This window comes from Pezoporus wallicus, unplaced genomic scaffold (genome assembly GCF_028554395.1).
Source record: "Pezoporus wallicus isolate ANWC-B61680 ecotype Strahan unplaced genomic scaffold, APGP_CSIRO_Pwel_v1 contig_3817, whole genome shotgun sequence".
Taxonomy (NCBI): Eukaryota; Metazoa; Chordata; class Aves; order Psittaciformes; family Psittacidae; genus Pezoporus; species Pezoporus wallicus.
The window spans coordinates 11,047,894-11,071,076 of NW_026635157.1; the positions used below are offsets into that span (position 1 = coordinate 11,047,894).

Here is a 23,183-nt window from a genome sequence, read left to right on the forward strand (position 1 = left end):
AGGGTGACCAGGATATTTGAAAGGCACATTAGAATTCTTAATGTTTGCATTATTATGGATCACACTAAAACACTGCATGAAAAAATAGTATGTTAACAGAATTGGCAAGAAACACAAATTACAGTTAAATTTGGACAAATTTGAGACATTTTTGTCAGCACAGTCTTCACCGATATACCTAATAGAATTCAACCAATATTGGTTCTATTTTGTTTCACCATTACGCTGTTTTTTAAATTTATTTTTTTTTCTCTCGTCCAAATTACCAGGTAGAATTTGATAATAAGATGTTCTTCGTTTATACATTTCCTACTCCTTAGAAATTGATTGCTCCTTTTCAGCAGCAGCCCAATGATATTGTAAATTATAATAATCTTTATTTAAATAAAGACTAAAGACCTATGGCAGTACACAAATCTTTCTAAACTACTTGCAGTGCTGGAACAACTAGCTTTATAGCCTTTATCAGCTTTGCCACCATTATTGTAATTGCTACTGCTCTTGATTTTTTTCACAGAAATGCGCTATTTTACGATGCAAGATTTATTTTTCTTCCTCTGTTTTTTGCAATACAATAAATACACACTGCGTTATACAGAATACCTGATGTGTTATACTGAATACCTTGATGGTCTTTTCAGATTCACAAGAATGCATCCTTGAGACCAAATGAGTGCAAGTCAGCACCTATACGTGGGAAAGATAATGAATTTCAGTATTTGGCAGCACTGTGCCTTTTCCTATTCATTCAGGATTCTCTCTTCCACCCTCACACTTTTTCCTGTGTATCCCTTCCTGCACTGCAAAGAAGTCAATCTTCAAGTTAGTGGTTAGTGAGAAAGATTATTTGGATTGTACCAGAGCATGAAGAATGTTCACCCTCCTTTATCTATGTTTAAGAGAAGTTAGTATCAGTCATTATATTTTAAACTAATTTAAACCTAGAACAGTCTTACTCTCAATAGTGTTAAAACGCTTACAGTACTTGGTGGATACTTAGTTCAAGTGTGTTCTAGCTACGTAAAGTTGCAGAGGGTTCATAAAGATACTGAGCACAGTGTAAACTACAAAGATTTAAATTATGTTTGCCAACCAGCTTGCTAAAGGCTACAACGTATGCAGCATTTCACCATGCTAGCATTATTTTGTTTTCTACTCTTTTGCAATCTTCCATCTCTTCTTTTAACTATTTCATCACCTATATAACAATTATTTTCTCTATATAACATTTCTAAATGGCAGCAGATCATTCAAGAATCGCACAAAGCTAAAAATAAACATTTCAAGACATTTCAAAACAGATTACTTTTTCACAAGACCACTGAGTATGATACGCAAATGCTATGCACAAATTGTTTGAAATGTTTCCAATCAGTAAATTAAATGTTTTACTCAAGTGGCATTTGACTGAAATGTGCATTTACAGGTATTAAAATATGATGGGATGCCTTCAGTGTTTCATTTGTGCCTTTAAGTTATGCTGGATAAGCAGAACCACAGTTCATATTTCATCTACAGTCCTATGGCACAATCCTACACGTGTATTTCATAATGCACAGCGCCTTCTATGGGGTTGATGAACGTAATGAAAAATAGGACTTAAAATCTCTAATTTGTTAGTCTAGAAGATTCGAATGCCACTTTTATTACACATTACCAGTAATTCTCTGACTACCTGGCACTAACAAAAATAGCTCAAGACAAAAAATTAAGCTTCAATACACTTTCTATTTTAATTTAGTTTATTTTTTATATATAAAACATCCCACTAGTCTCTGAATACAGTGCTTACTAGATAAATTATACTTAAGTACTACAGACTATATATAGATTAACATATAATTGTATAAATCTATGTTTATGTATATACACATATGTAAAAAATAATGCGTTTGCATAAAACACTACAACTCTTAACACAATATATTGGACACTGAATCCACTGCCAGGAAGACTCCCTGTGTATGCATCATGTTACAAATTAACATGCCTAGTTTAAGCCAGAACTGCCATTTATCACAACTACAGCCTAGGTATTTTCTGTATAGGAATACCACTGAGCTTACCTGCAGAGAAATACACTTCATCTGCACTTTCACAGCATGTCTGCACTTATCACCACTCAAATATAGGTGGGAAGGAGAGTTATCTGTACTCTATTGACTTGTTGACTTTGTCAAATGCACCTTTACTTCAGTGTAGTTCAACTAGAATGTTCAATACACTACTGACTGCAACTGCAGTCATTCTGTGCTTCCAAAAAGGCAGTTTATGTAACATCACAGGTAGGAGAACATTCTTCCTGACAAAGTCTAGCCATTATAACCTAGATGACTATGTGAGTTTTAAAGCCTGAATATTTTTTACTTTATGAATATATATGTCTTTGCAGAGGCCACAGGCAAACAGTTATCTCGCTTTCTTAATCCCACAAGGAATAAGGAGTTGAGTGTCTTGTATTTTAAAAAGAGATTTTGAGGGTACCTTAGACACAAACAAAATACATGGGACAAACTGGATAGCACATACAGCAACAGCACCCAAAGGGAAAATAATTACACATATTCGCTACTTAAATGCCTAGACAGATCTACAGCATGCACTAAAGGTAACTTCTGTCCATAAAAGACCTGGATCATAATTCATAAGCCTTTAAGAAGATTTCTAAGTTCATGTTCCTGAAGTTTTTACTTCTCCCACAAACTACACTCATTCATCTCTTTAAAGATCTTGCCACCCCTACAAGCCTGCCTCCCCAACCGGCAAGTCATTTCTCATGTTTTCCTGACTAGAGTCCTGTACCAAGGAAAGGTGGCTATTAGCAGATCACAAATATCACTTCGTAAGTATTTACTGAGGTTTCAAACAATTTATACTGTTACAATCTTCAGAAACTTAAAACTTTTTTCCTGTGTCTTTTGATGAGATATATATATATTACTAAGATACCTTATTTTAATATCTAAAGGAAGACCTGTGCACCCAAAAAAGCTCTTCAGTTTTTCCCTAAGTAAACTTGTTGGCCTAATTAATGATCTCATCCCTTCCTATAAGTCTCATATTGCTCATCCGTAAGTATGAGACTGATGTACAACAGTATCAAAGGCTTGGACCAAACTGCTTTGCCTTTGGATATGGGGAACTTCCAAACTACAAAGGACATTAATTTAAATGGATGTGGAATAATAAACTGAATCATAATTCAGGTTTCCAAAAGTTCCAGGATTGCTAATATAGATTTATCAAACTTCTCAATTACTTTTAGACCTAAAGCTGGAGGCTGATTTCTTAAGGCAAGATCTCTGTCTGACCTGCACAGGACCAATTATAGATTAATAATCTTGAGATGTTAGAGTATAGGATTAAGATTTCTGCTAGCTATATTTGTTTAGGTTGTATTTTTAATTAAGACTGAGTAACAAAATTTTATAACTCTATTAAGCTCTGACCAATGATTTTATTTGAACTGTTACATTAAAGGATCTGTCCTTGACTGACAAGCATCAATGCAAGACACAAGAAAAAGAGGAAACCAATGTCAAAGGGTGGGGGAAGGCAGTGACATTGAGAGAAAGACAAAAAGAAGGCAAGAGAAGGTGAGAGAAGGAAGCTCTGTCCTTGTAAACAGGCATAGAAATGCACCTGAAGTACTGATCTCCCAGTATATGGTCAAATTTTGCCTTTGAGGGTCTTGGTAACATAGGTGACCAAAACTGTTCCTGTCAAGAGACCACATGATGTTCAGAAGTGCAAGCTTCATGGGGAAAAAAAAAAAACAAACAACAAACCACAAAACCAAAACACACAACCAAAAAAAAAAAAAAAAACAAAAAACCAAACCACCATACAACCCACATTCAGAGCTGCACAACTTACTTTCTCCTTGTTCCCTATTGCTACTACTATTCAAAGAGGATCTTAAACCTGAATGACAGCATATTGACAAAAAGGTGTGGCCAATATCTGACAGAGTTCTGCAGAATAGAAAGCTTGAAATCAGACCCTTAGCTACAGCGATTTGCCTCATACCATCAACTGGACAAATCTTCCCTAATTCACTACCTAATCTGCAAAAAAAGACATCATAACCTCCTAATTCCTTCTACAGTCTCGTATGTTTCACACCGCCTAGTTTTCTAGGAATGAAATATCTGTCCTAGTGATCATTCTGGGCTTAAAGTAAATTTTAGGTTTTCTACCTCATTTTTGAACATATAATATAGGATTTATATACCAAATAATTTTCAAGTTAGTTTCAGATAGTAGAAGAGTGGAGAAAAGCACCATTAAGAAAAGAAGAAAATTACAGCAATACAAAAAGAGGCAAACAGCATTCGCTTTACATATTTTAGTATAAGAAAATAAGTTGCAAGAGCAAAATGTACATAGCTTTTAGGAAATTAAAACACAAATCAAAGGATTAAAGATAAAATCCTCTTGAGTTTGTGACTCCCAACACAAGCACACCACACAGACTGCCTTTGTGTGTTATCTTCTTCATGCCAAACAACAAAACACTATTAGTGGAGCAGTGCTTGAAGGACTCAAGACTATTACTGTTGCATCCAAGCTTCAACCTTTCTCTGCAACGGAAAACCATGCCTGCTTCACAATCCTGAACCTAACTAAATCTATACATATGTTAAGGCTTTTCTCATTCAAGAGAAGAAACCACATCAGGTCAGATCCAGAAATTCAATTTGCCTCCAAATTCTTGAAGCAGCACCCAAGCTCTTTGGAGTTCAATTACTAAAAGAGTTGTCCACAAATGCTCATTATGCCCACTAAAACCTAGATTATCTTTTTTTAAATAACCTTTACTGTGGCTCTTTCACCCAAATAATACTATTTTTTTAAAAAACTAATAAACAGCTTTATTAAAAAAAAAAAAAAGTATTTGGAGTTCATCTAAACTCAATGACATTACTTAAAAATTTTCACAGAATCCTCTGCTCATCAGGTGACTTATGTTTCACATGCTGCAGCAATGTTAAGGAAAGGCTCCACAAACCCTGCCTCTCCCAGTTCATAAGTCGTTCTCAAATCTCTACACGCCGGAAATTTAAGCATATGGAAAACGCATTAAAGTGTGCTAACCCACTGGCCACCTGGACCAAAAAAACCCTCTGCAGTGGCCATGATCTCAACATTGACTTCTAGGTCATACATAACTGCAATTCATGTACTCAAAAGGATAAGCAGACTTTCTAGTAACAGTTGTTTGTCATGTCTGATGCTATTGAGGCAAAGAATCTTCTGTTGGCTCAGCTTTCGACAAAAAGAACAAGAATATCTCAAAGGAGAACAGCTACATTCTATTTTGTCTATTGAAGTTCAACGACAAGATAGCCAAGTTCCTGTCAAATAAAACTACATAAATCTAGTGAGGTAGTGAACATGAACCACACCTATTCTCTGAAAGTAATGGAGATCACAGCTGCTCCATTCACAAGACTCAGGTTTTGTCATACTACACAAATGCAATCTATTTTTTTTGCCTTTTTGTACATAACATTTCCATTTAGGTCTGCAAAAATTCCAACCATATCCTGTGTCCTTGGAGATCTGAGAAAACAACTCAACCCCTTCCCACTTCTCCTCAGAAAGTTTCATGACACATGTAGTAACCTACCCCTTGTTAAAAATCACAGAGTCTTTACAAGGAGTCTATTAGATTTTAACAACCCTTCCTGCCCCCCCCCCCCCCCCCAAAAAAAAAAAAAAAAAAAAAATTAAGAGAAGATTCACTGGGGGAGGAGGGGAAAAAACAAATATGGGAATAGCCATGAAAAGTTGTCTACTGGTGACGTGTTCTAGCAGAGTTGGTTGATGGCCCATTTCTTCCAAATTTGAATGCCTGAAGGCTGGTCTAAGTAACAATAGAGAAAATCACAATGAATTTTAAACAGCATTTCTTGGCATTTGGTACTAACTTTGCTTAATAAATACAGAAGCAAAGTTCCATATACAATACTGATTTCTTGAGCTCATTTATTTTTCAGAAAGATAAAAATTAAGGTAGTTTAAAAAAAAAAATAATCTATAAACTTCTCACAGCAAAGCTTGAAAGCCTTCTCTTTCTGCCACTCTGAGTTCTAGGAATGTGCACTCCATAGCGCATGGAGAATTTTGCAGACGTCAATTTCTTGATATGCACACAGAATTGTCTGCATTATCTAAACCAGACAAAATTAAATCATTACAGGTTGAAAACTATAATTTTGACATTGCTCCACTATAAGAAGAACAAGGGTTTCCTATTCTTGTCTCCCCTTGGGTTTACATATTCACAATCACACTTATTTCCCAAATTCAACCTGCATGCATTTCACAATGAGAGCCAGAAATATGCTTCCCCTCCTTTCATAATAGCAATCTTTAACTAATATCACTGAACCGTAACTGCAAGTAATATTTTACTGATGCCATTTCTTTACAGAAAAGCAGAGCTATAAAGCAAATTAAAACCATGTCTCTATAACCCTCAGTGAATATAGCTGTGTAATCAAGTGGCGACAGAAGACATTGGTAGTTGGTTTCTATTAGCAGTGTTTTACACTGACAACTTCAGTTCTGTCTTGTTCTATGCCATCTAGACTTTTGTTTGCCTCCAGTAGCTATAGTACAATATAGACAAAATATGGCCACCTTATAGTATTCAAAAATTACAACACTAAAGAAAAAAAGGCAAGATTTGAGCTTTAAAAAGTAGTTCTCAGATTCTGGCTTGTTTTAGTTCTGGTTATTTCAAGTCTTCTCAATACTGTAAGTATCGCTCACTATCTAAGACTTCAGTTACTGTCACCTTTATCAAGTGATACATGATTTGTGAATTTTGTCATTCTTTCACATCTAATAAGGCTTCAGAAATACATTGCCAAAACAAACATAAAAGCTTCAGAACAGAGAATTCACCCATATTTTCCCAAAAGGATTTAAATCCATGTTTTCTACCTCCTAGGACACTGGCCCAAATTAAAAACTAGCTGACAGAAGAGGGAGGGTGTAGGTATTTCTGCTTTTCTTACTCAACCTGTTCTCCTGTAAATTGTTAAATATTACTTTGGTTCAGAGAACAAAAGAATGCATAATTTTTCACCTATGGAGACCAGCCTACTCCAGTCTTTCAACATGAGAGGCACATTATAACTTCACCAACATTTTTTCTCATTGGTATTCTTTCTTTGCCCTTATATCTATACAGTATTGGTCTCAATTACTAACTATGTAATCATTACTCACTTGTATTAATTCTTTCCTCATGACCTGACTTTTTTTTTTTCTATCAGGGTACCAGACAAGAAAGTAAAGTGCCTAAATTGGGGGCAGCTGATCTCTCTCTTTAGATAAGAGCAAGTCACCTTCAGAAGATGAATCAGAGAACCTCGGACTTGTACTCTGAAGTGCTGTATGAAACAAAATAACTATATTAATGATTGATAGAATATCTCCCTAATCAAGCCACATGCCTAATGTTAACTGGTATCAATATTTCCCACAGCACTTTATGTCTCTGTGGCTTGGGTTTCTGTAATAGCCTCCTTTTTTTGGTTATGCTTCTGAAATGTCTTATTGAGTTGTTAAAAAAATATAATGTTAAGACTCTTCTTGCATAAAAGAGAGCAACATCCCTCTCAAAACTTTCTTGATTATTTACAAATATGAAAATCCTTAAGTGAAATGGGGGGCTACTGTGTAATTCTACATATTTTAGAGCAGAAAGACACCAAAGCTCTCTCAATGTAATAATGAAATGTTGATTTTGGAATTCACATATAAACTTCAGATGGAAATGTGCACAGCCAGAAAAAAAGGAAGAAAAGGGACCAGATCTTGGTATTTTTAGTCACAAATTCTACTCAGCAACAAGACACAACAAAGTAATTGTATTTGTTCATATGTTTAATTCTACAGACGATGTAATGTATTGTACATAATTTCAAGTAAATGGGAAAAGAAACAAAACCAGAACAATACTTTGACGAAGCCAAATCGCAGCAATTTCATCATCACAGTGAAAAGTTTAAATGCCATTTAAGAAACATGAAAGCAGTTACCCTGAAGATGCTGCTCTGAGTTAAGAGTATTTCTGCACTTAAATGTAGCATAAAATAATATTTAACTGCACTTGAACTAAACATTCATGTAAACCACAATTGCTTATCATTTGGAAATGAGTATACACACAAAACTGAATACAATAATGATTTTCCTTTTGTGATACAGAACAGTTAATCATGGATTAAAGGACAAATAGGGATAACAGAGAGCATCCATTTATTACAGAGGTTGATTTTGGATGCAAGCTTGTTTTATCTGGCATATCAGCAATACTACAGGAAACCACACTAAGATCAGAATGCATAAGGTTGAGAGATTCACAACATTATCAGATTTCCCATGTGGCATGCTGTTGCTCTGGGTTGTAAGACCGGAACAAACTCCAGATGCAAATCTAGGACATTATTTTTTAACCTTTATTTAAATTTATAACTCCCTGCTTATGTTGTTCAAACACCAAGTTTGCAAGAGTTTGTTAGCAAAGACAAAAAACTACACTGTGACCTGACTTAGAAGGCCACTAAACTTTTACTTGTTTTTCTAGGGTCTGACTCTGCAAACACAAAGCATTCCACTAATAGCAATAACTGGATATTTTTCAAAGATCCCATACTGAACATGCAAGCATTAGTAGAATAAGAACATTGAAAGCATAGCAGTCTTAAGTAAAGGACAGTGTCTTTAACTACACAGCGCTTTCTACAGGCAGCTTCACCATCGTCTCCACAACACTGAGGACTGTCTTCATACAGGTATCACAGTTTAAGAACAGATACTTGCCATGTTGCTATTTTTCTAGTCAACTGATACATGTGGGCAATCAATACCCATATTCACAAATACTATTATAACAGGATATATTTCGAATATACAAACCTGTAAATGATGGCATGCATTGCTTAAAAATACAACAGCCATAAGAGTTTCCCAGAATATTGTGTTGGAATATTGCTATCTGGGAAGAAAACCTGACCCTAAGTCTCTCTCTGGGTCAGTATGATTCAAGCAGATCAATTACAGATTTTAAAGAAAACAAATAATCCCACATCAAACATTTCAAATAGTGGAACTCAACAACAGACCATCCCTTATCAGAGAGTACCTGTTTTCAGAAATGTGGCTACTTTTCACAAGTACATTCTGGACAACAACTGCATTCCTTTGCAACATTAACTGTGACTTTTTCTGAGGAAGACAGAAGATGGTGCACAAATGGATGCTCTTGTCAGACAACAATATATTTCCAAGAGAAAACTACTTCTGTTTCTACTGAAATAATCCCATTGAACCTTTTTTACCAGACTAGGGACTGAATCATGAAAAAATTAAGGTGTGTGCACCTCATCTCCTTTCAGGTTTTGTATAAAGTAACTGTCAGATCCAAGGATAAGCTCTTCAGTGAGCAGAAGTCATGAAGCTACTAAGTTGAATAATGTTAACAGAATAATAAAATTAATTCAGTATTCCATTATACATCCACTATATCAAAAGCACAATGCACTTATTTAAATAGCAATGTACAAGCTTCACTTATAAATGTGGAAAGAACAGTTTAGCTTACCTTTCAAGTACACATCTGTTCTACACAGATACAAGTAATTTCCATTTAGTGGAAGTTATGCAGAGAAATTCCATACAGAAACTGGATGGATCAAGAATACTACTGGAATAAAAAAAAGGCTTCTTACAGGGTGAGAAATATGACCCGTTTCTAGTCTAGAATGTTCTTAAAAATACTGTTTCAAAAAGCAAAGTACATCAGAATAGCTACAATCCCCGTAATTGTTTCTCCTTACATTAAAGCAGTCTACGTTGCCACAGCTATGGAATGTCTAGCAGCCAATCTGTCTGTTTTAAACTGCATGGTCTCTATCTCAAGCCTATATCCATAGTCAAATGTAAAAAATTCAGATTCACTCAAAATCTTTCCCCAATACTGAAAGTCCTAGATAACTAATTCAGTTGTAATTTTAATGTAGCTTAGTAACATGCAGTAATTCTAAACATGTATGTTACATCTTAAGTAGAATGACACACACTGTGATGAAAGGCTTGATGACTAAGGGGAGATCAGTGACAAGTACTCTTCTTCAGGGCTCAGTACTGGAGCCATATTGGTGGTGTTTAACATCTTTGTCAGTGGCACAGACAGTGGAATTGAGTGCACCGCTGCACCAAGTTTGCTGATGTCACCAAGCTGTGTGGTGTGGTCTACATGCTGGAGGGAAGAGAGAACATCCAGGGGGACCTGGGACCACATGAGCCTCATGATGTTCCACAAGGTCAAGTGCAAAGCGGGTGGGGGTTGCACCTGGGTTGGGGCAATCCCCAGCACATCTACAGGCCAGGCAGAGAATGGGTTAAGAGCAGTCCTGAGTGGAAAAGGTGTTGGCTGATAAGCCCAACGTGACCCAGCAATGTGTGTGTACAGCCCAGAAAGCCAACTGTATGCTGGGCTGCATCAAAAGAGGCATGAGCAAGTCAAGGGAAGCGATTCTCTTCCTCTACTCCTTTCTTGTTAGACCCTTCCTCGAGTGCTCTGTTCAGCTTTGGGGCCCTCAGCACAGGAAAGACATGGACCTGTTGGAACAAGTCCAGAGGAGGGCTACAAAACAGCTGATAAGCTGAAGCACCACCTACCAAGACAGGCTGAGAGAGCTGAGCTTGTTCAGCTTGGAGAAAAGAATGTTTTGGGGAGACCCTACAGCAGCTTCCAGTGCCTAAAGGGGGGGCTACAAGAAAGCTGGAGAGGTACTTTTGACAAGGGCAGGTAGTGATAAGACAAGGTAGGGTGGTTTTAAACTGAAAGAGGGTAGATTCAGGTATTAGGAAGAAATTCATTACTATGTGGGTAGTGAGACACTGCACAGGTTGCCCAGAGAAGCTGTGGTTGCCCCATTCCTGGCAGTTTTCAAGGCCAGGTCAGATGGGACTTTGAGCAACCTGGTGTAGTTAAGGTGTCCCTGCCCATGGCAGGGGTTTGAAACTAGATGATCTTTAAGATCCCTTCCAATCCAAACCATTCTATGATTCTTTGAAACCAAAGTCCTCCATTGTATAGCACGGCACACTGGAGACAAAAAATTTAGTTAAGAATATGGAGGAAGATTTTAGTAAAATATAACATTTGCTAGCAATAACTAGAGTTAAAAGTTAATATGTTAAAATTTAAGAGTTTATTTTACAACTAATGTGCAAGGATATTCAGGAAGAAAATGGCTTGTATGTTTACCAATTTGGAACAATGAATTAAAAAACTAGTAAATTATTCAAACAAAATACACTAATTTCTTTCATGGTAATTATATTTCCTAGTGGAAACTAAGGCTGAAAAGCATCATATCTTAAAATCTCTTTAGGTTCAGTAAGCCTAAATATACTGTTGCACATTAAATCTACCTTAAAATCTAAAAAATTATGCCAGATATAGTAAGCTTTCCCTACTAAAAATTAATCTAAATTACTCTAGAAGCCTCTAAAACCTTGAGCTAACTACTTAAGACACTTGATCCAATAAAGGCTGAATTCCTTGCTGAAGTTTCTTTGTACTGTTAAATATTACAGTAATTATTTCTACATAAAGAATTATCAACCTATTTGAAATTACCACTAGCCAAGTATTTCATAAAACATACATACCCATAAGTGCACATGTCAGAGTGATGAATGTTCATGAAACAGAAGAGTGGAATTCTAGAAGTACCATCTGATGACATGACAGTTAATATTTTGATCCTCACACATGTAGAGCAGCGGCTTCTTCAGCCTAGCTGATACAGCGAAAACATCATCTTGGACACAGAAAAGTTTAATTCCTAACAAAAGGGATTACTGTGGATCCACCTAAGTCATTTTAAAGACCTTCCCCTTGAATGCAACTGATTTCCACAATTAGTTTATCTTAAAAGCTAATTGGTTTTGTTCACTGTTTAGGTACCACTATAAAGTCAAGGGAGCTGATACAAAGATAGAAACAAACCTCATTTAAACAGGAAGCAGCACTAAATGCTTCTCAATAGCTCTACATAGTCACTCACTCCCTAGTTTTCAACTACAGCTAATGCGTCTGTTTAACTATTCATTCTGATACCTCTGTGACTCCCCGGTTCCTCTCGCTCTTCCAGTCATTGTAAAAATAAAATGCTTACACACACATGTTCAGCTGAACATTAAGACAGAACAAGATGTTCTGGGTTGTATGCTCCCTTTATAAACACTGGGAATTAAATTCCTGTCATGAAGAAGGCAGTAAGAATTTCACTGTAACTTCAAACAAACCTAACTTTCACTCTGAGGGGGCTTGAAACAAATAGGTATTTTACTCAGATATTTCTACTAACAGCCGTAAAGGAAAGCCAGATAGCAAACGAGACAAAATTATTTCCTTGGACTCTCTGTGGAACTGGTTTAGCAGGGAATATACACGTTCTGTTTCATTTCTAGAAAATAATTGTACAGGAACTGTCATACTATAGACAGATGTTACATTTTTAAACTATTTCCAGAAGTGATTTAAATGCCTGCTGTGCAGAATCTAATGGCTTTTTAACATAAAAGTCAATAATTACTCAAGTTTATGAAACAGATTGAGCAGAGTAATTTCATCTCATTCTAGATTGTCTTAACAATGTTGATTCACTTTGAAACTAAATGTTATATTGCAGAGGTACTTAGATCAATTAATGGATTAATTCACCAACAGATTTTCAGTTAACTGGAAATATTTATTTTCATACCATGCAGCCAAAATTCCCTTTAATTCCTAAATCAACTCAGTTCCAAGGGAAGAGTCTAAACCAGTGACCTTCACACAGCAAGTTCAAAGTCATACCTGGGCAGTATAAAAGCTCCTATAGGCACATTTGGCCCTGGGGACTTGTCAAGTAATCTTTAGGCACACACTACTCAGCTGCTCAGCTTCTTTTAAACAAAACTAATAGCCCATGCAACAGTTAGGGAAAAAAAAAAAAAAAACAAAACCGTTGTCAGAACAGCAACACAGTAAAGACTGCTATTAACAGAGGAAGAGAGGTAGTAGTTAAAGTCCACATTATGCATATTATAGTAGGGATTGTTTGCACTTTGCAACAACTTATATCAAAACTGTTTAAGCCTTACTTTTCCTAAATCATTCCCTATGCAGTGGAATTTTCTGCGCTGATTCCTCATGTTTCCAGGCATAAGTCTTCTTATGAAAATATTTACAGAATATTTAAAGCTATGATGAAGAAAAAGTGAGACGAGAGATTCTTGTATGAGAAATGTGCAACCCATTTGTTTCACAAATGCACAGAAATGAGGTAGAAGATTAAAAGCACTATCTATTTTCACTACAACAGATTTCACCATTTTGAAGCAGATTGCCTACAAATTATCCCATGTTCCACAGAGTCGGAGAGAGTCACATGAAAAGTGATGGTCTATAAACCTGCAGTTTCTGAGGACTCTCAGCAGCTTACAGTTATGTATATATATTGGATTTTTAATAACCAAGACATAAGAAACTGGCTGCACCCTATTTTAGCAAATTTTCTCACATTAACTGAAGAGGCTCTGCAGATCACTACTATTATTACAAGAAATTACTGAATAGTTTCCAATATAACTAATGGTTATGTTTATAAATTTAATTTAAGACTAATTCTTCCACCCCAGCCAGGCATATACCTTGGCAAAACCTTTGTGAACTCTTCTATAAATGGAGTTCTTTCCTTTTTAATCCATGATACCAGGGCCCTAAGATATTCAGGAATATTCTAAAATGCTCTTCTGAAAACCAAGTAATACTATAATAAGTCCTTATTGATATGTCTAACACAAATTTTGGAAAGCTTATCCATATAATATACAAAAGACACCCTGGCTCTTGCAATCACATCAATATGTATCTGTGTACTTACAAATTCTATTCTATCTCATGTCTACAACTGTGTTAAGTTCTAAAACTATAGTTACAAGTTCACCATGCAAGGCCTTTTTAACTATTAGCATCACATTTGCCAGCTTCCATTTCCCCTCTAATGAGGCTGTTCATAAACCTGTTCAACAGTTATATGTCATTACTTTATCAGCACTTTCACAGCTAGTTCATTACATCCTTCCATAAATCTCAGATTCTCTATTCTACTAGAGCTGCTGAGCTGATACCAATCATCAGCCTTAACCAATCTGTATCTAAGCCGATTCCATGAAAACATATTCATGCCAACAACAAATCCTAAACCCAGAGCTGCTAACTTAATAAGCCAGTTTCTATCCCTCCATATCTGCTTTATGCATCAAAATCCTGAGAGAATTACCTGTGTCCTCTATAATGCTAAACACAATCAGAAATTACTCTGTATCTTTCATTAGTTTGCTCATTACCAATATTTTTCTCTTCAACTACTTTATACATGTGATCCAGCATCACGTCACGTTCTGTATATATGGCACTTCTACTTTAATCCTAAGGAATACAAAATCCTGGAATATATAACCAAGGCTTAATACCAGCAAAGGTTAATTCCTGAATCAAAAGGCTTTGTTTATTAGCAAACATATCACAGAATATTTAACTATTTTAATTTTCATTCTGAGATATAAATAACCTTCTTTCCCAGACTTTTCCCCTCAAAAAGTACCGTATATTTCCCAAGCAATGGTTCTATGACAAAAAAAAACAACAAAAACAAACAAAAAAAAAAAACAAACCAAAGAACCCCACAAAAAACCACCACACAACAGATTTTGCATAGATAATGAAAAATAGGAAAACACTGTGCAAAGTATTATAAGCAGAGTTTTACTCTATCCAAAGTAACACACCAAGCCAAGCACTGATCTCTCTCTTACTAGTGGCATACATGTGATTTTACTATTTTGAGTTATAATGTGGGACTTAAGATGAAACACAACAGGTGGAAGCAAGAAGCAGACCATTAAAACAAACATTTGCATAAGAACCTATCATCACCTCTAAATCACAGAAGTTTTATACAGATCTTTTGGAACAAATAGATATTTTAAGTAGGAGCAAAGTACTGCACAAACAGCCACAGATGTGTTAGTATCATGAAGACCCAATACATTAGACCACAGCTGCATCCCTTTAGGTATTATCATCTAAGTAGGACAGACAGAAGTGAAATAATGAGAGTAACAATATTGACAAAAGGATAAGGTGTATCTCCAATTAACAGACAAATGACCCATTGTAACAACTTGAGTTCCACTTTATTCTTCTGGGATAGTGTCTTGTTTCCCCAAGAACAAGACTCAAGCTCTTGATGATGATCATGATTATTGTTGTTTTTCCCCTCACTTTTCTATACCACAAAAAGTTCTTTCACCCATTAAACTATGAGCTTCAAAGTCAGTTTTAAATAACTCCTACCAATATGGCAAACAAGCTCAGTGCATTCTCCTCTCTGGTTAACAAGCTATGAAGTTGATATAGCATTTATTAATTTTGCTGCCAAGTGACTGCCTTATTCTCCATGTCAAAGATGCAGCTGGGGGAGGAAACTGAAGCTGCATGCATAATCAACGATTATAGGGTATGCACGTAAAAGCTTTCCAACTACTCTGAATTTAGAAAATATTTGCCATATTTACTATATAAGCATACCAAAAGCGACTGGGAGGAATAAGCACACTCACACAGACCCTAAACCCACACAACACACAACCTTCATACAATGGAGCTAATTTAGAAGGCTTTGCCCAGGTGTAGAAAGACACTATGCTTAAGAGAAGAATTCAGTGTGTATATTTCAAATTTTTCAATTAAAAGTCAATGAGAAATGAACTCTGGTTTAGGCCAAGTACTGTGTATGGCAATTCTTACATTCACAATTGGGTTTTTTTCCCCAGTTGTCATAAAAAGTGACTAAAAAGTTATCCATAGGGATGAAATGGTATCAAGATTTTTTTTTTTCCAGGTAATATTAACAAGTTCAGTATTGTCAACAATGGCTTAAGGTTAAACACATGAAGCGTACTTCTAATGCTCTGCAAACATCTTTTTGTTGACACTACAAAAAAATGCATGCACAATTCAGACAACTAAATTAGATAGGCAACTGCATCACACTCAAATCAGCAATTTAGGATTTGCACAAACATACACATTCTATTCCTGGTGGTTTCAAATACCAAATTCAAAATCCCTCTGTGTTATATTTTGTATGTTACTTTGCATTCTCTGAAAGATGTGCATTTCTTCTTGTTTCATAGATTTCTCTGGCTTTCAATTCCAGGCTACTCATATTCTCTACCATTGCAGCAATTACGGCTTAGAAAACACACAAAATAGTTATAATTGCACCCAGTATCTCATCACACATATTTAGAAACACAATAATATGTATAAATAATGCTATTTACTTTTAACAGCAACAACTAAAACACTGGTGTGTTATCAGCATTATTCTAAGACTAAGGTCAAAACACAGCACTGCACCAGCTAGTAGGAACTACTACTACTATTAGCAACTGATTGTTGCTAAATCAGGACACTTCTCCCTGACTTTTTCAGCAACAAAAGTATAGCAGTAGCTCTGCATTCTCAATGTGGGATATACTCCAGGAAAGTTTATATATAATGTTTTTCCTTATAATACAGATTACCTAGGTATTTCTGTGGAACACGACTATAGGCTGCTGAGCACTTAGTACAGATGAACACATAGCTATATTCAGCATCTTCAAACAAAACCTAGAGGTAGCCCTAGTGCAAGTAGCATCTAAAACTCTCAGGGTTCATTGCTGAAGCTAGTGTATATGAAAAAAAAAAAAAAATTAAATCCCAAAGCAACCCTCACTGGAATTGTGCAGAAAAGCAGTGCTTCTAATTTCTTTTTTCTTTTTCTTGCACCTCTAAGCTCCTGATTGTCAATCCCCAGCTTTGCTCCATTTTCCTACAGCAGTGGGAAATACACAGTATGCTTAGAGGCATTTTGCTTTCTAACTGACCTCAAAGACTGCCCCCACTCATTGGGGTTAGTGAAGAAGACAAGATACAGTCATTTGCCATTAAAAAATTTGATATAGCTATAAATTTATTTTTAAATCCTATTTTATTCACTTTTTAGATTTTTTTTATTCCATCCTAAATTATGTCAGTAGTAGATACACATGTCAGTTGGGACAGAATGAGGCATGGCAATGGTATTTGGATAATCTACTCTGCAGCAATGTTCATTATTCTTCCTGAGGTTTCACAAGAGTTCCCTGGCATAATACTGCTACAGCTGCTTTACAGTCAAATGTTATTACAAGGTCTAATTCAAAGACAATGTCTGCAAGAAGAATCTGGCAGGGAGCAGAGTCCTAAGAAAATCCTTGTGATGCTAAGGTATAACTAATGGAAACTGAACTGCTAAAAACACTGAGGGTAGTAACAGCTATTTGTTTTGAGTTTTGCAAGAATCCCGAGAAATCTTCTTTATTTCTCAGAACAAAAGTCACACAAACTCAAGTTCATTTTTTCTGGAAATCCTATCATTTTTCCTAATCGAAATAAATAAATTAATACATGGGGGGGGGGGGGGGGAAATGCCTGATCTCTACCTTATCTGTGGTACGGAAGTGGTCCAAACTCATTGCCATTTTCTTCAGTACCTCTCTTATCTACATTTTCAGACTGAAGAGAGCACCAAAACTGTGGAAAAGCAGGAATTAGAATCAGCTATCTACTACAGTAGCGGCTACAAGAGGATAAAGAACACGTAGTCATCAGCAGGAGCCACCTCTAGCTTTACTGGCAAATGCCAAGGAATTCCCTTTCCTGTTTCAAATACATGGATGGAGTCAATATAAAGTTCAGCAAAAATAATGTATTTGTCTGTATTTTCCATCTATAAGCAAGATTTGGCCTGTATTATTAGTGTGGCCTGAGTTGTGTGAGACAAATGAGCTCTCAAGATAGTCTAGACAGAACTCTCATGAAAAAAAAAAAAATCCAGCAATTATTTAAGAAAGAATTTGGAAAAGGAGACAATCAGGTACACATACTGGTTCACATTTGCATGTATTTGTGTCCTATCTTCATTCCTGACCTACAAATGCAAGGAATCCAGACTTGGGGAGATGGGAAAAAAAAAAAAAAAGCAGCCAAAAAACCAAAGCAACCCAAACTGCACCAGGAATTCATACTGCCTCTTATTCCAAAATACTGTCAGTCTAAGTAGTTGGATAAGAAATTAGAACATGTGTGGGTGGATTCCTTCCTCCAGCCTGAATTAATTAAAAATGATATTTTGCTGCATTATTTAAAGCAGATTTTTAGAACAGGTTAAAAAAAAAAAAAACACTGCTCTGACTTTAGTCAAGCCTAATAAGAAAAAAAAACTGTAGGAGGAAAAATTAATAATACAGGATTTAAACATAAAGTGCATTTTGTGGTTTTATTTGTTGCTTGGACAAATGCACACATTCCTGCACAAGACCTACCTCACTCAGTTTGGCTGTGGTTATTACTAGTTAAAACATGCACACAAGCAGCACATAAATTCATGTCTCCAGTCAGTCTCAGCAATTCTACTTATTTGCAATACCTTAGGTTGGCCTTTAAGTACTGTGTTTTCCTTTATCACATCCTAAACGTGAAACACGCATCAATACCCTCTGCTTTCACTTTCTCAACCAGATGTTAAACTGTAAGAAAATACTATGGACAACAACTTAGAAGTAAGAAATTATGAGGGATCACAACATATTATTGAGTAGCATCTCCCAGAATTTTGGGGCTAGTTCACCTTAAGCAAACAAGGCTTGTTACCTGCTATAAAATCCTGAAATTATATTAAAAACCTCCTTTTTTTAACATATAATATACAGAATTTTACACACTGTAAGACACTTATGCCTGCGCTTCACAACTCTCCTTTGTATTCTCCTTCACATTTTTGAAGCCAGAGCGCTAAAGATGTTGACTAACCAGACTGAACGGATTAGATAATGGCTAAATTCTACCTTTCCTCTCACAGAATAGGAAGTGCTTTCTCCCAAAAAGCCATCGATTTTCAGTGATTGTCATAAAGATTTCTACAGAATTTTCAAAATTAGCTGATACTGCACAACAGCTTCAAAAAATTTATTTAGGTGACAACAAGCTGATAAACAGAGAAAATACCTAAGCCTTATTCTCTCAGGAAAGTAGGATGCAAATTCACAAACATTATTCTTTTCAGTACCAACTAAAACATTACAAGCACCATTCCTCAAATAAAAGCAGCAGAATGTTTTAGTTAAATGCCATCAACCATGATGGAAATGCTCTCTATATCAAGATTACAGCCGGGGGTGGTCATTTTTGAAGACTGACCTTACTCCAAAAAGGTCCCTAAAAAGAAATAGGAGACTTTACTTTTGCTTTACCAGATGACATTAACATCATCATTAACAGCATCAGGCTTTTTGTCTCCAGAAACAGAGAACCCAAGTTCAAACAACATTCTTCAATCTTCATATGTGAAATATAAGAATTGTGCCCCATTATCCATCTCCCTTGACTTTTCAGAGTACAGTGTACAATATATACACATGTATGTATGTGGGAAGGAATCTTACAACTCCTCATTTCTGTGAGATAATATATGAAAGAACAGTTTTGAACTAAATTCTGAAAACCCATTTAAAGAACCTACACAAATTTAAAAATACTGACCAACCTGCCACCAGTCCAACTGTCACCAGTCCTGTTCTGTTAACACTAGGCTGACACTCATCCCAATCTCTCTTTCAAGTGAGAAATTTCACTTTGACTTTATAAGTATCCTATATACATCACCTCTTGGATTCAACTTACACTTCCGATTTGTGAGATGCTAAGAAGCACCTGCCCTTTATAAGTTATCTCCACTGATGCCAGCAGCTGACACCACAGATCAAGTTACTGTGCAGGGTATGTTCCTCAGCCCTGCCCCTTCCATTTCACCTTTTACAGATACATAGCTTCAGTTCTCTCCCACGATAGATACTTAGACCTCTTAATAAAAGGTTGAATTATTCAAGGCTAAAAACAAGGGGTTTATTCCTTTCTAAACTACTATTGTTTTAGTTCTCTCAAATTCCATAGGAAAGAAGACAGAGCAAGGTTCAACATTCAAAAGGAACATTATATAACACTTCAGTGAATTTGCTTTAACCACAAGTTACGCATACCTTTAAGAAACACAGTTATAGAATGCACATGCCTTTCTGGTTCTGATTCTTCCATTTTATGAGAAATTCTACATGGCTACTTAGTGTTCAAACAACAGAAGAACAAAGAACAAATGTGTAGCTGAAGAAAAAAAAAAAAAATTGAGCTTAAAATTAACTCCAGGCTTCTGACGACTGTAAATCTCCTACCAACTTGAAAAAAAAAAAAAAAAAAAAAACAAAAAACCTTTAAAAACACCACACACAAAAACCCACCAACACAGAATTACAGACTGTTCTCATCTTTGAGGTGCAAAATGTTCTCGAACTGTTCTGTTCTAAAAAACAACATGGGAATTCATTGTGATGCCTCAAATACTGTTTTTCCAAGCATTGCAGCTCTGTTACATAATCTTCTCCCCAGACATCCAACTGGTGCTAACAATTAGAGAGCAATATTTACTAGCCTACGTTATGGTTATTACCAAATCACTATTAAGTGGAAAAACACAAGCTGTAAATCTAAAGGTATAAACCATGGGTCTAGTCACATTCTTGTCTGTTACATGTTAAAAATCCCCCAAGACTTCAACAAAGTCAGACTTCTCAAACTTTTTTCATTAGAGAGGAGTTCATTACTTCTATGGCTGGGCAACACACTGATATCTACATAGTACTAGCACCTCCTAGCAGCTGTTAAGAGATCTTAGAAATTTAGAAAACAGTAAATGGCTTAAAAATTTGGCAGGCCAGCACTTGAATTCAGCTATGAGGTTTAGAAGGTCGAATCATCACATTATTAACATTTAATTAAAAGTCCTAGTGCTCCTCACTGAATTATAAGAACTTGGTTATAACATAACACCAATGATGCAACAGATGAATGCCCAAGACACCCACTTGTCATTTAAAAGGAAAATTATGATCAGATCCCTTTACTGCAGAGGTTAAAAAACCCCAAGAAACTGCATAAAGAAAAGTACATTTTCATAAAGGGGCTCCACATGTGTGTGTGAGAGAGAGAGAATTACAAGAAATGCCAAATCAGTATTTTTCTAGCTGAACAAATTAATTAGCTCACAGAAGAAAAAAAAATGCAGGAGGAAAATGCATGATGTATGAAGTCTTAAATGCTCTACTTTTAAAATCTCAGTCTTCAGTGTTTACCAACAAGTCATCATCTAAACACAGTCTAATTCTGCATGAGTTTTTGTCTACACAGATACTTCAACTGTAGTTTATCCTCACACAGCAAAATTAGTATTAAGGAGGGAGCTGCTTGGGACATTTTTTTCATAAAATGACAATGCATCGTGTTCTCGAAAAATCAAGCCTAAACCCTAAAAATACCTAATCCAAAAGTGTTTAGTCTATAGTGTGACAAGGTCAAATAGAAGCTAGCTGTTATTCCAGTGGCTTTAATTAGTTTTATTTTAAAACACCCATGGTGTCTCCTTACTAAATTCTTCTTAGCAAGGCTAAAAATGTAAAGAGCAACAAATGCAGGCACCAGAAGGAGTACTGTGAGCTGAAGGGCTTTCAAGCATTTCCTAGGACAGCTAATAAAGTTTATTTCTCCCATATCCACACAGCACCCTTTTTTATCCTTCCACATAATACTAACTGAAAAAGCAAGCAAACAAACCAACCCCACTTAGTGCCAATACACCTAAAGACTGTACATTGTGTATTACATTGACTACTCGTGCAAGATACAATTAACTCTGTTCCTATTCCAGTTGGGGTTAGTTTTTAACACGGGAAAAAAAAAAGCTGTGTTGCTGCATCAGTGCATCAAGGTTGCTACCTTAAGTAACAACAGCCAGAGCTGCTCGCATTTGTTTCAGTAGCCTGCTACCTAGCTTCCTCTAAGACGGGCGCAGCACTGAGAGGGGTTGTCAGCGTATCAGCCCATAAAGATTATGTGACGTTTGCCCGGACCAGGACATGTCCAGTCGTCCCTAAACGATAACCAAGTATGCTCTGCTGCCCCGTCTTCAGTCACAATGCAGCTCATCTGCCATGCTCTGAACCGTGACTTTGTCTCTTCATAAAAGCGAGAGATAGTTAACGAGGAGAACGGGAGACAAGGGCATAAGGAGATAGGAGGGGACGCACAGACCGGCTCGCCGTTAGGCACCCCGCAGGCAGCAGTGCCCGGGGTCGGCTCCGGCGCCGCAGAAGCCCTCATCGGCCCGGCCCATGTACCGGCAGCACTCCCTCGCTGAGTCCTGAAGAGACTAGGGGCTGCTTGTCACGCTCGGTCCCTGTCCCCCTCAACCCTCCCGACACCACAAGGGCTCCCGAGCCGGCTGCGAGGTCGCCTTCCCCCTTAACGTGCTCCGCAGCCCCGGCCGGGGCACGTGAGGCACAGGCTCCCCGCTCCCCTCTACCTCTTTGCGGCGACGGCGGAGGCGGCGACTGGCCCCGGCTGCCGAGCGCCACCAGAAGCAAGAGGAGCGGCAAACTTTTCCATGTCATGGCCGCAGAGCAGCCAAGCTGCTGCCTCGTCCCGTCCCGGACCAGCCAGTGACTGAGTGAGCCTCCGCCGGCCGGGAAAAAAGACCCCGGTGTTCCGGGCAGGGAGCAGGACACACCCCTACACCCCGCCCCCTGCTCTCAGCTCCGCCAGGCCGTGTCCCCAAAGTCAGGCTAGGAAAGAGGGGTGTGTGGTTTCCACAGGGGAGCCGAGCCAGGAGATACGGCCGAGGGCAGGAGCGGAGAGAGGCTGCCGGCGGCTCCCCAGAGCACTCCCTCACCGCGGCCGGGCGCCAAAGCCCGCTTTTCGGCATTACGAAGCCCCACTCGACGAGAGCGGCACGTGCCCGTTTTAACGGCCGCTCCCGCCTCTGCCACGGCTCCCTTTCAGGGCTGGCTACCGGGGGAGGAGCAGGGGATAAAGCAGCATGCCTGGAAACCTTCGAACCGTTCAGAAACACCGTTTCAAGATAGCTGAGAGGGGCTGAAATGCTTGTGCTGCGTGCAAAAAAAAAAAA

General features: G+C 37.3%; 1 protein-coding gene across 6 annotated transcripts in view; it reads right to left on the minus strand.

The window, feature by feature from the left end:
- The window catches only part of LAMA2 (laminin subunit alpha 2), a 368,416-nt gene extending 345,705 nt beyond the window's left edge, over window positions 1-22,711 (minus strand). For all 6 annotated transcript variants that reach the window (XM_057408938.1, XM_057408930.1, XM_057408924.1 and 3 more), the window contains exon 1: window positions 22,581-22,711. In XM_057408938.1, coding sequence (XP_057264921.1) covers window positions 22,581-22,668 — 88 coding nt within the window. In that variant the 5' untranslated portion in view covers window positions 22,669-22,711. The remainder of the gene's footprint in view (window positions 1-22,580) is intronic.
- Window positions 22,712-23,183: the final 472 nt, after the last annotated feature.